Consider the following 13,845-nt stretch of genomic DNA (forward strand, 5'->3'; position numbering starts at 1 on the left):
TTTTCTAATGGTTAAAAAATAGGGCCTGAAAGATTCCTCACGGATTAAGTTCTACATAAAAACAAGAATGTTTGTATCAACTTGCATTATCTATCAAAATACCATCTACATATAACTACGAGGTTTTGCCCCCCACTGCTATCTTAGGTTATTTGGAATTGCAAATTTCTCTAATCAAAGATTCCCTTTGGGGGTCGACGACCTCTAAAACACATCTTTACAATGTCAAGTTACTCACATTAACTTGTACGGAACAGTAAGCCTTGAAAGTCTGGAAATGTACATATAAAGCAAAGACTTTGGTGAGGTTCGTGTAAAAGCATAACGCGTAACTTCTGCGGTAAACGTAAAACTTGCGCAAACGTTCATTATTCAAACTTCCGCTATAAAACTATTTGACTAAAAAATGATTATTTTGCGTTAAAACCCAAGGCAATGGCAAACAGACTCATAATGTTCGCATGAAGCGTAACATTTACTTTAAGTTTGCATAAACACACTGATATATTTTTTCAGCGCTTTATATTACAGAAACAGAATGAAATAAATTGTGCTAAGTTGCCTACAATGAAGAAAAGATGATGGAGGACTTGTCCAGTTGTAATTTGAACTTCGACTACTAGTATCCCATACTAAAATTCAATTTCTGTTTATACCGACTTAAAAATGAGACAACATCAAGTAATACAAGTTTAGCAATCTTACCAACACAATAAAATTAGAAACCATCATTTTCTGGTGGCAACTCTTTTTTTTTTATCAAGGATAAATCTAATGTGTCTAGACAAGAGATTAAAATGTTCACAAAACAAGATTTATTATAAATACCTCTATTCATCAACAATTTCACATGTGAGTGAGACAGGCTACAACACTTTCATACCTTACATGTCTTTTTCTCTTTTTTCTTTTTCTTTTTTGCAATTTTTTCTTCTTTTATGAAATCTTCTGATCACCTTTATGTCTTACACTTCACAGTGCTTGTAACAGCATTTTAATAAATACATGAAAACCTTGCTAAATTCAAAATGATGCAATACATCTCATTAATTCTTGAACAAACTGTTACAAAATTGATTCATGGCATTTACAATAGGTACACAATATACAAATGTTAACAACAGATTTTTCCCTTGGTCTAACTCCAAGAATCTATGGTCCATTAAAATTTCTTTCACAGTGTACATGTACATTAATGCTTCCTTCATAATTATGATCTTGTTCACTAAAATTGCATTAGTCCAAATTTTTCCACCCACAACCTCCAAGGTTTTAAGGTGGGTACTGCAGGGGTAATAAGTCCAGTGGTTCAAAACCTCTCGAGCTGAGCCTGAAGGCGCTTGAAGTGGCTGACCACCGCTGCCTGTTGGGGGGTGCTCATCATTGTCTGCAGGTCCACCAGGTAGTTTGATACATAGTCCAGACAGGTGGTGGTGAAGGGCCGCCTGCAATCAGGTAACAGTGTAAAGTTAGGGTCAATACTGAGTAGTCAGGGTGAACAGTGAATAGTTTGGGTCAATGGTGAAAAGGTAGGGTCAATGATTTGTAGTTAGGGTCAAATGGTATATAGTTAGGCATACTGGTGTGTAGTAAGGGTCAACAGTTTATGTTTACGGAAAATTGGATGTTGTTACAGTTAACAGTGTAAAGTTTGGGTCAATGGTATGTAGTTAGGGTCACTGGTGTGTAGTTTTGGTCAATGGTAAATAGTAAGGGTCAGTGGTGAATAGTCAGGGTCAGTGATGTGTACCGGTAGTTAGGTCAATGGAGTGTAGTTAGGGTCAATGGTGAATGGTTAGGGTCAATGTTTAGTAGTTTGTGTCAATGGGTCAATGGTATGTATTTTAGATCAATGTTGTATAGTTAAGGTCAATGGTGAATGGTAAGGGTCAATGACATGTAGTTAGGATCAATGGTATGTAGTTAAGGTCAATGTTGTGTAGTTAAGGTCAATGGTGAGTGGTAAGGGTCAATGGTGTGTAGTTAGGTCAATGTGGTGTAGTTAGAGTCAATGGTGTGTAATAATGATCAGTTTTATACAGTATGTGAAAAAGATAACAGAAATACAGCTTTTCTTAATTAAATTATAAATCATATTAAAGAATGTTATGTTTTTTAATATATTTACATCAATTTTAATAAACAGATTTTTGTATACTTTTTGTAGACCAATGTTAATGCACTTTTTGTAGATGTGCCCATTCATCATTTCAAGAAACATACATGTAGCTAAAGATACTTTAGAGGTTACACATGTATACCAGGGTATGTACAAAAAGTCTGCTCTAATATCTAGACTGTTTGAAAAATCAATAAAGATTGGGTTTTTATAAAGCACTAAAATGTATTTCAAATAATGGATATGATTAAAACAAACAAATTATACATTATTTCTCGAGCATTCTAATTCAAGACATTGTTTAAATACCTTTCCACAGATGGGATGATTGCACGATTCTCACATATATGTGACAACAAATTATGTAAAACTTCCAACAATCTCAACGGCTTATGAACCTGCTGCCAATATGGGTCCTTCAAGAAATGAAGTTGTAAAACATTAAATAGAACAATTTGTAGAACTTATGCACTTAATTCTTCATAAATAAACATGCATAATAAAATCTAATTACAAATCAATTAAATATGAAAATACACACCCTAGACTTGAACAGTCGGTCATATATCTCCATAAGCTTCAAAGGGGAGACACCAATATCCAGTAAAAGGAGAAAAACCCACTTTGTATTCAAATCTAAATCACAGCTTCTCTGCTCTAGGTATTTCACTAGGAAAGCTGCAAGAAAATCAAGTTTTTTGATATCAATACTTTAAGTACACAATGGCAAGTCTCACAGTTATCAGAATTCCTACCTTAATAATTAGAGTATATATACATAAATATAAAAAACCTTTACTCAAGATAAATTCTAGTTTTGAAAAAGTTGAATGAGTGAAGTATAGGCATTCATATCTCCATGGAATTAGATACATCATTACCACCATTAAACCTACATACCCAGAGGAAAGTATCTGTCTGATTTGATATACAATCTTCCAATCGGCAACAGAGTGTTATGTAGATTTGTTGCTCTCAGCTTCGAATTCATATTTGTGGTTGCTTCAATTTCTACAATATCAGAATAAAAGGCTAAAAATATAGAGGTAAAAACCATAAACATTTTCAATCTAGAAACAGGTTACTTTTCCAATTGCTTTTAGAACAAATATAAAATCAGAGCTGCTATCAAATAATCATTAACAACCTTTGTCGACGATGTTCTGCCAGAGATTCTCAATGAGAGCTCCATCATACAGACCAGCACAATGAACAATGGCCAGCTTACACTCAGAGAGGTCAAATCTGTCAGCAAACTCCTCATACAGCTGTAAACAAAAAAGAAAATAAGAATTTAAAAAAAAGAACTTCAAAACACTGCTTCTCCTAATATTCAAACATATATGAACCAACCCCCACCCCCAGTTAATATTCTTTGTCTTTGGTTTTAAAAATTTCAAAATAAAATGTCAGAAAAACACCAGGTCTGAAGATTCAAGAATTGATTATAAGAAAGAAGTCAGTATAGGTTCTGACTGATGTGAGCACACACCCTGGTCAGGTCCATGAGCTCCGAGTCTAGACTGGTAAGAGCGTACTGAACGTTGAGTATGTTACTTGGGAGTTTACCCACCGCCCTCTGAACCTGGAGCTGTAGACGTGCCACCTGAAACCACAAACCATAAAATAATCAACAATTCAGGTCAAATTCAACATTCTCAAATCAAATTAAAATGACAGTTTATCTTTTTTATAAGTATATGCATTTATCATTAATCATAAATATATATAGTACAAGTTATCATGTTCAACCTCCATTTTCTCTTCCAGTTCATGCAGGAATTCCCCCTCCACTGCCGAGCTGGTCCGAGTGGAGGAACTTTTGGCACACATGATAGATCTAGACAGGTACTCTATTCTCTGCTGAAGGTTAACATCGGTCCTAAAAGAACATGTTATAATCCTAATGAATTACACATTCTGCATTTAAGATTTACTTTTTTTAATGAATGAGTAAATGGTTTGTAGTTTGGGCACTTACCCATGTCTCTCAGCCAGTCGTGACAGAATTCTCGCTGCTGCCGAAAAGTTTTTACATTTCTCGTAATACTTCCACAACATGTCCAACGCCCCTATAGCCTCTGATGGACAGGTGGCCTTTCTTTTTAAATATGGCTCAATGAAAGGAGTCTGCACCTGTGAAAGAACCAGCAATACACGTACAATATGCTTCAAATAAATCAATTCAATTTAACGCAATATCTATTTATATCTGTATTATTCAGTACATTCAATGATACTGTAAATGTACCTCTAACAGCTTCTCTGTGAGACTGGCATTGAAGAACCAGTCATACAGAGCCACATGGAACAACTCATCATCCGACTTCAGTGACATTCTGAAAACATCCTCTTTCTACCAAGTAAATGAAAAAGAGATTAATACACATAAACAAGTGACACAACATACACATGTACATGAATTGTGCAAGAAGATAATATTCACAGCTTCAGCTGAACAAATCTTACATGTTTTTCAGCATCATATGTTGTCATCCTGTTGGGGTCAGGCTGGGGGGGAGGCCCTGGAGATTTGGGAACACTGGGGGCGTGAGGGTGTGACACACTGGCAGAGAGCAGGTACGCCAAGGTGTCTGTTATACAGTTGTAAGACTCCATCCTGTAGGATAAGGGGTCATTATTAGAGTAACACATCTCAGTACACTCTCAACTAAAAATCTAAAATGGTTTTCTATTAATCAAGTACCTGGACATGAAAGCAGTCATTCCCTGGATGTCCTCCTGGGGCTCCCCACTCCTGTAGTAATGCAGGGCCAGGTTCTGGGGGTCTCTCTTCTTGGCCAAGGTCAGACAGAGGTCGACGATGCCAGTGTAGAAATGGACCAATGCAAACTGGTTACAGACCACTGGTAGCTGTAGGGGCTGGGATACCTCCTTGTACAGCTAAAACATCAAAACAGGGCTGCTTATAATACATGTATGTGCAGAAGCAGTTATAAACTTACAATGTTAAGTTGCATTAATAGTAAGACATTTTATGTACAGCAGTAATATCAAAATATGGCTGATTATATAATATGCATGAAACAGTTAAAATGTTAAATTGCATTAGAAGTGAGACTTCTTATGTACAGTCATAACATCAAAGTGTTGCTGCTTATAGTACATTTGTATATGCATGAAGTGGTCATAAAACTTAACAGAGTTTAATTGCATTAAAAATGAGACTTTGATCTTGGTGTTGATTGAACTTTCATTTATCACATCACCTACTTTCAATGCCTCGTTTAACTGTGTCATCTTCTCGTTCTGATTCTGATTGACTTTGGCAGCTTGCAAGAGCTCATTAGCCTGAAAAAGATAAATAATTTGTTATTAATCAAGCAGTTCTACCATGCCAAAATTAAAAACATTAAAGGATATAAAAACATGCATGATCTACGTGTACCTTTGAACAAGTGGCATCATCGGAGCTATAAAGAGATGGGCACACTTCTCTCAGTCTACAACTTATGGCATCAATAGTAGCATTGTCATCAAGGTAGCGATCAATCAAACAGGTGATCAAAGATGCACACATCTATAATGTACATACATGTATACGTAAAATACAATAATACTCCAAGATCGACGTTTCTTTCAAAATTATATAGTCTTATTAACAGACATTTGATTGTATGGTTGGTTACCAACACCATACCTCTTTTCCAGTTGCATGAGTTGAAAGTTGTTTAAAACTCATTCCTCTCAGCTGATTCTGTTGGTCCTAAACACAAAAAAATGTCAAATTCAATAAAATTGTTAAAATTTTTATTTTATTTTTAAAAGAAAGGGGGGGGGTGGTGGTAATATTTAATCTTTCAGATATTGTACCTTCGACAGTGTGGAGACAATGATGTGGAGTTGGTGATCTACCAAAATCCTCCACAGCCCCAGCACCTCCTCCACACGTCTGATCAGGTCATTAATGTGTTGCAATGACACCTTCTCCATTTTCTGGGCCTCCGCTGCAACAGGATTAAACGTATATGTGAAACAAACAACACAAAAAACTTCACACAATAAACTTGTCTCTGATGTAGCACATGTTTGTAGGTTGTAAAAACCTGAAATCTTCGAACCTTGCAACTTTTTACGTCCTTGTTCATCCATGTGTCCCATCATGTGTGGAGAAAAGGGAACTTGTGACATCATCCTACAACACATACAGATTATTATTTTTTTATAGCAAATACATGCACACTGAGATAGCTGACATTGTTTTTGTTATATTAATCATCTCACCCTTCTGATGGTCCAGTGTCAAACCTGGAGTTGAATTCCACAAAGTCTGAGAGCCCTCTAACATTTTCAAGTATTTTGTTCAAATCATCACCATTTATTCTGCTCGTTAACTGAAACAAATAATATCAAAGTAAATTAAAGTGGATATTACATGCTTTACTTGATATTTCCATAATCTCTCAATATCAATATACAGTATAATCACAGTTAAAGGTGAAATACTCACATAATTTGTGATTCCTTGTGAGGTCTGACAAGGATAATCTGTGGTAACATTATTTTCCCAAATGGACCTGTATAACACAATAAATCATTCATCTACATACAAAGATTTTATAGTTTGAAAAGTTTACTAAAACCAAAGAAATACTCATTAAAAAGAACTTACCACTGAAGTGCACATGCATAGAGCTATAGCTATTTGAATACATGTATACTGTAGTTACTTTTTAGTTGTATAAAATCTCTACTTTCTATTGGTCATACACACCTGAGAATTCTGGCCAGGTACAGACAGATCCCATTGTGTTTCCCTGAGAAGACAATCTCCTGGGTGATGTTAGGTCCTGGCGTCATGGCAGGGTGAAAGTAGGGATGACCCATTCCTGGAGCTGGTGTAGATGTCTGGTGAAGGCCTGAATAATCAAACAACAATTATACAGCCATGTACTAAGAATATGAACCGGAGAAAATTGGCATTAAAAATATCAGGGCTCAAAGTAGACTTTTAGACAAAGTTGCCAAATGGCGACCTACTTTGAATTTAACTTGCCATTTTCAAATTTAGGTCACCAAAAGTAAAACTTAATGTAGCATTAAGATATCTGCATATTTTCTCTCATCAAATTATTAAAGAAGTGTATTGCTAAAAAGGTTTTATTTATTGCACATTTCACGTCTGGCAAAAACATCTAGAAGTATTTTTTTCACTGTTTCTTGGGAGACATGTCAACTAAATCTCCAATATTGTACATTTTTTTGAGTAGATATGTAAAACAATAATCTCTTATGAAGTTATTTTACATCGGGGTAACAAAATAAGTTTACCTTCTTGTTACTAGACATGTTTTTCTCACACATTTTTGCATGTAAAACTTCTACTGGACAAAGTACTTTCTTTTTATATACTAATATAGGAGGATTAGGACTGATACACACCATGTTTTTTAATAGAACACAATTTGTTTATTTTGAAAGAATTTTTAAAATGACCCAGGCGGATATATTTTTGGTTGCCATTTGGCTGCTGGCTATCAGTTTAAGTCGCAAAACCTAAATTTAAGTCGCAAATGTGACCTATTTAGTCACAACTTTGAGCCCTGAAGATAAACAAGCAAGCTTGAAAATCTCAATAAGGACATGCACATAAGCCTGAAAAATCAATACTCTTCAAAATAGTACTCAGGAAAGAAATTAATTCAATTGTAATGATTTGCTGGTAGTTGTTTTTCTGTAGAAATCAAAATGAAATACCCATGGCTCCCAGATTACTTGGCATCATACGACCATCTGTACCCATTGCTGACCCAGTGAAACTCAGCTGGGGCTCACCCCCATACATAAAGAAGGCCATGGTAGCCCAGGTGGCAACCTGCAAGATTTTTGTATACTAGTTGGTTTTCCATGACCCTTAAAAAAACATCAATGAATGACACAAACAAATCAAGAACTGTACTCGATACCTGTTGATCTGCTGCTATCCTAGAACAGGCTAAAATAAGGCATGTAGAACAAGCCTGCTCAAGCTGAAAGAGAAAATAAGAAGGAGGATATAACATTACGTTTTCATAATCTTTTAAATCATTTTCCTCAGCAATCACCGACACAAGAGGTGGGCTAGTTAGCCCAGGCTCTGACCTTGTGAAGCCTGAAGAAGGCCTTGACCTCCTCAGCGTCTGGGCCCTGACAGTCTATCAACAGCTGGCGCAGCTGGTCAACTGGACGCATCTTGGTGAAGATGTGACTTCCCTGAAATCAATCAAGATCTTTTTTATGTAATATTTTAAGGATAGAAAAAACATGCAGCTGCTTCCGTATTAATTGAAAACAAGTAACATAACAGGTTTTGCATGCTGATGTACATAAATTCACATAAATGGTAAGTCATCAACATAATAAAAGATATTTCACTGATTACCTGGGCACTGAGGAGAACGAACTGGCGGGGAGGCTGTGAGTGCTGGGTGACCACTGTGGGAGGGTCGGGTTTATCCACGGCAGTGGGGCTCTCCCCTGAGGTGACTTCACACATAGCCCAGGTACGACCCTCTATAGCAACAGTGCTCTGTTCAAAACAAAACAGACATTAAACATCATATAACTTCCAAGCACAAACTAACATACATGACAGAAGAATTTAAACAAAATAAATGTGGTGAACATATAAAACTGGCAATATACCAAATGTATAAAATCATTATTTCAATTCATGAGGTACATACACTTCTTGTATGTATTCAAACATGCTAGAGAGTTCTTTGTACATCAACCAGTGATGCGAGTGAGTTAGACTTACATGAGCTTCCATCAGTTGTACTTGGAATGGGAACGAGTCGTTACTGACTGTCCACAATAGATCACTGTCCTCAGACTGGGAGGCCACCAGAAGCAAGGTGCCTGGAACAAAGAGAGGCCAAAATATACAGCTTTTCACAATCATCAGATGAACTTAAAATATGAATTTACATATAATTCCATGTATATGTTACATGGGGGATTTAGCATCAAACTAAAGCATTACTGTTTACAGCTGATAAGGAAAATAAATGTACATGTCAAATCATACTCCTAAATTAAGGTAATACATTACAGTTACCTGTGTTAAATGTACTAAAAAGAATTTCTCCATGATTTCCATACAAATTTCATGCAGTTCGCACACCCAGATTCAAGCAGAAACTTTCTGTCATACATTTCTATTTTGTATCCACAATAATGTATTTCATGATAACAATACCTTTCTTGTGATAAGCCATGTGAACATTCTGTGGTTTGTGAACAGTGGTTGAGGCTGAGAACCCTGGCGGCAGGCGAACATGAACCAGAGTTAGCATACAAGGCCGCCCCTTGTTGTTACCAAACGGGTTAGTTGTGAAATACAGTCGAACCCCTATAGCAAAATGGAAAGAAAAAAATATTATACTAGGGACTAATGAATTTCATTTCATGAAATAGGGAATTTACTGACCGACTTTAAAGGTAACAAATCATTCTGAGGATATGGACCAAAAAAACGTACCAGTTTTTGTGATAGCCACCAGATGAATGTTTCCAGACTCTGACTTTGTCAAGGCACTGATGTGAACAATGGGCTTGAAGTTCGAGCGCTCAACAGTCCTGAAAACAGAGAGTGGTATACAATGTAATATACATTATAACACAATATACATAAAATAAATGTAAAAATACTCTTAAAATGCATTCAGGATTGAACATTTTCAAATCTACCTTGCTATAAGAGAGGCGCTGTGTACTATGTTGTTCAGAGGAATAGATGCGACCTTGCCCATACTCTTCCCATCCTGTCCAAGGTCAAACACCTAAAACAGAACCCACAATTACCAAAAGAATTTACAGTAATACTTTTATAATATATGAAATTGTTTTAAATTCATGGGGGTAGAGTTTTGTGGCTGTCAGCTTTTTCAACAGGTTTATGGGAATGCAAACTTTGTGGATTCATTCTCTTTCATGAACAATGATGTGTTTCATTATTTGTTGAGTGGATAAGGGATCCTCCATAAAATCCAATATTGTAAATCCATGCATTGAAATGACTGCATCATCAGACATACCTGAATTGTTCCTTTTTCTGTACAGGCATACAAAATATTTCTTGAATCATCTAGACTCAGTTGGAGCAAAGGATCTGTGAAAATCGACAGCGCACAGAATGTAGCAATTTGTTATTAAAGTGAATCAGTACAAACATTTGTTGATAGGAAATTTGAACTCCAAAAAGTGTTTTGGACTTACCATCTTCGCTGAAGGAGAAGTTGAGAAAAGATGGCACAAGGAAAGACAATGTGCTGGTTGAGTGGTTGATTTTTCTGCACTTTCTACTGAACCAGCCATCATCTGCCTATTAAAATAATTAAATAAAAGATTTCTAAATGATTCCATCTTCTACATGTAATCACTAGTTCATTATTTATTTTAAAAAATCTGTTAATAGATCTAACCTGGTAGACTAACTCGTACAAACAACCATCTTTGCCTGCCATGAAGATTCTCCCGTTGGGGGCCCCAGTGATGCTGACAATGTACGTGTTGTCTGTGGGGATTGAGAACAAGGGCTCGGGAAGGAGGTGCATCTCTCCACTACCGCTGTCTGACGTAGCACCTTTAACAGATGGTCGTTGTAATATACATGTATGCAAATATGTTACATGTGTATATTTAGAAGTAATTACAGGTATATATAAAGCTATAATTTAATAAATCATGATTCTAAAACAATTCTTCAAGATGAGAATAAAAATGAACTGTATGACCCAAAATTCTTAGTTTAAATTAAATAATTGTAAAGGAAATGTATGTATTGAAAATTTGAAATGTTTATACATGTATTATAAACAAGTATAAATTTTCTAGGCATTGAATACTCAAACTACTTATTTTTTTCTAAACAGAAATATAAAACAAGTTATCATACCATCATATGGCCTAGAAAAGCTGACCCCCAGTAAGACAATGTCCACAGGAGTGGCAAGGCAGAGTAGGTACTGGATGTGGGGCTGGAATATACCTAACAACACAAACATTTTCTCATCACATGTAAACTTTATAATATTATATGAATGGTTTCATAATAAAATTTCATCTACATCATCTTCATTAGAGACCAAAGAGTTTGACCTACCCTGCTTGGGTTTGACTAGGGCAGCACTCAGTATGGTCTCGTTTAATCCATCAAAGTAAGCAAGGTCTGTTCTGAAAGCAGATGTAATAAAATGAGTACTGGTAGATACATGCACTTTATCCTTGTACCTCAATAATTACTAATTTCATTGCCATAAGAAAGTTTCTAATGACACCACCACAAACGCCAAGTTGGAAAACATTTTATTCATTTAATTTACACCTTGCATGAAAAATAATCAGCTGAATAGTTTAATAGTTATTTACCCATCTTCATATCTCCAGACAAAGATGTCACTGTCAATGGTTAGCCATGCTCTCTCAATGGAGGGAAACAAACCCATCATACAATTACACTGCATACCTGGCTCACAGTTAAGAATTGTCATAACCTGTGCTATCACATGGCAAAAGCTATTCCATATAGAATATTGACATGAATAAATTAACAGGATTCCTGATCCCTTCATTATTATTGGTGCAAGTATTTGCAAAATGTTTTAAAGTAATTAGAAAATTTTCACGTTACTTTTTAATAAGTAGATTAAGATATGCCTGATTTTTATTCTCCTAATGATAACACAACTTTAAATTTAGTATTGATGCTTATTATCAGGACAATTGCATTTGGTATTTAAAAATCTTCTGTCAAATCTGTTAGTCATTCAAATGGATTATTTTGTTTGCATCAGTTAATTCTGGACAAGGATACGCCCAAATTGCTCGACCAGCTCTGGGGGTAGAGGGACCCTTTTCACATTACAAATCTCACACAGACTCTCGATAGAAATACCAGCTTCTGGTAAACTGGGATAATCCAGCTCATTCAATCCACTCAAACTTGGCTGATCTAAAATATATAGGATTTTCTAGAGGTTAAAAGCAAAAAGCTGAAAATATAAAGTAACAAGAATGAAATACCATTAAATAACTAAGATATTGTATGATAAAGTAAACTATCATTTCATAGAGAAATTTGTCCAGATAAATAGAGTCTATTTTCGTTTTGCCTGTTCTTACTGTGAATAGGAACTTTGAGTTGATCTGAGAGATCCTGATAACTTCTGTCATCCTGAAGCTGTTTGTCCACCTGTCGGGCTGCATTCTCCAACCAGTCCTGGTGTGAGAACTGTGGTGAACCCATGAACGACGACATACTCTGAAAATCAACAGTAACTCGAGAGTTCAAAGAAGACCAGAGACATATCTACATCCCTGACAAGGACAAAGCAGTAAAACTGCTGAAAAGAGTTGATTTCTATAACTTATATAGGATTAAAATCAATACCTGAATTAGATGATAGGGCTGAGACGATATTGTATTAAGGTATGAACCTTTCACTACAATGTTTTACAAAGAAAATGTTTACAGAGTTCTGACCACGTTATATATTGGTTGATTCATTAAAGTTCCCTAAAAGAATAATACCGAGCGCAGCGAGAGGCGGGCGAAGCCCGCCTCGCGAAGCGAGGATTAATGGTAACACGTATATATAAGAAAATCAGTGAAAAATGAATGTTGAATCAGGGGTACTAAGGCCAAAAAAAATTTCTTCCAGCCCTGGGCGCCGCCATATTGGCAGCCATTTTGTTTTTAAAAAGTTAGTTCGATCATTGATTGACCGGTACGTTTCGATGTTTATTGCCCCTAAACTCGCTTAAATAAGTTCCAGTGTTTCAATAGAAGTGAATCTGAATTAAAAGAAATTAAAAAGGAAACCAGATAAGTTTTAATAGTGCTTCAATCAAGAAACACGACTTGTTCTATGTATGTCTTATCAAATTATCAGATGGAAAATAAAAACATTAACGTCAAGGAACTGATCTTTTAGATACTGAACAAAGTATGCAATTTTATTACAGCGGCATTCATATGAATTAAATTGATGAACAATAAAACAAGAAATAAAAAAAATTCGGAATCACGTAACTGTCTTCGGCTTTTTCCGAAGACAAAACTTGAACGTTTTACGTCTGAAATATGACGTCATAACGTAGACTGAGCACGCGACGTTTAGTTTAATTTTTACGAATGATTTGAGTAGGCAACCATGCAGGCGGATCTTACTGTGTGCGTTTGAAATAGATTTTATCTTACAAAAATCAAACTGCACTGTGTTAAATCTGCGCTCGGTCCAACGGTCACACCGTTTACATATTATTTTCTATTATTGTTTTAAACAACATTAGTTAAAAAAATTCAAGTGAAAACTAGGCTGGACTTTTAAATGGTGGGAACAAAATATTCTAATAAAATCATAAACATACTACTGCATTATTGTTAGTATGTTTATCGATACAAACGGTATTCTACAATCAAATTATCAAATCTAGCGTACCTTTAGATACTTTCACTTCAGCATGTGCCGCCAAATTTTAAACCGGAAACTAAGTCAGTAAAGTATTTGCTAAACTTAGAACATCGGACCAGGGAAATCCGGATAAGTTATCGACCGTAGATCAAAAATTTTAAAATCTTAAAAGTCTTGAAAAATCGTTCCCCTACCGTGCGCAAAGTTAGATAACAGATTGCATGCATTCGTTGAAATTTTATAAGAGATGTTAATCATTGTTCAACAAACTGTGAAATGTTATTTTTCATATAAACTTTTATACTAAAT

The 13,845-nt window shown here is 35.6% G+C and overlaps 1 protein-coding gene across 1 annotated transcript; it reads right to left on the minus strand.

Annotated features, from left to right (window-relative positions):
- Positions 1-792: 792 nt before the first annotated feature.
- On the minus strand, positions 793-13,611 carry LOC128167106 (nuclear pore complex protein Nup155-like). The gene is made up of 36 exons (XM_052832641.1): positions 13,564-13,611; positions 12,245-12,383; positions 11,937-12,074; positions 11,492-11,588; positions 11,226-11,296; positions 11,019-11,111; positions 10,546-10,706; positions 10,340-10,445; positions 10,159-10,232; positions 9,812-9,903; positions 9,603-9,700; positions 9,321-9,473; positions 8,880-8,980; positions 8,502-8,648; positions 8,222-8,332; positions 8,047-8,109; positions 7,838-7,955; positions 6,855-6,999; positions 6,591-6,657; positions 6,365-6,474; positions 6,202-6,275; positions 5,954-6,087; positions 5,781-5,846; positions 5,529-5,660; positions 5,354-5,431; positions 4,827-5,023; positions 4,589-4,739; positions 4,371-4,475; positions 4,101-4,255; positions 3,872-4,001; positions 3,612-3,725; positions 3,267-3,387; positions 3,020-3,130; positions 2,661-2,797; positions 2,429-2,535; positions 793-1,445 (listed from the first exon to the last, which is right to left on the minus strand). The coding sequence occupies exons 2-36, from the start codon at positions 12,378-12,380 to the stop codon at positions 1,310-1,312; spliced, it is 4,029 nt and encodes a 1,342-aa protein (XP_052688601.1). The 5' UTR covers positions 12,381-12,383; positions 13,564-13,611; the 3' UTR covers positions 793-1,309.
- Between the last annotated feature and the right edge of the window lie 234 nt (positions 13,612-13,845).

Source organism: Crassostrea angulata, chromosome 10 (genome assembly GCF_025612915.1).
Source record: "Crassostrea angulata isolate pt1a10 chromosome 10, ASM2561291v2, whole genome shotgun sequence".
Lineage (NCBI taxonomy): Eukaryota > Metazoa > Mollusca > Bivalvia > Ostreida > Ostreidae > Magallana > Magallana angulata.

Coding starts and splice junctions, on each gene's coding strand:
- LOC128167106 (XM_052832641.1), bottom strand. CDS start 12,380: ATGTCGTCGTTCATGGGTTCACCACAGTTCTCACACCAGGACTGGTTG. Junction 5,661..5,780: donor CTCATGCAACTGGAAAAGAG/GTATGGTGTTGG, acceptor TGTACATTATAG/ATGTGTGCATCTTTGATCAC. Junction 2,536..2,660: donor ACCGACTGTTCAAGTCTAGG/GTGTGTATTTTC, acceptor CATTTCTTGAAG/GACCCATATTGGCAGCAGGT.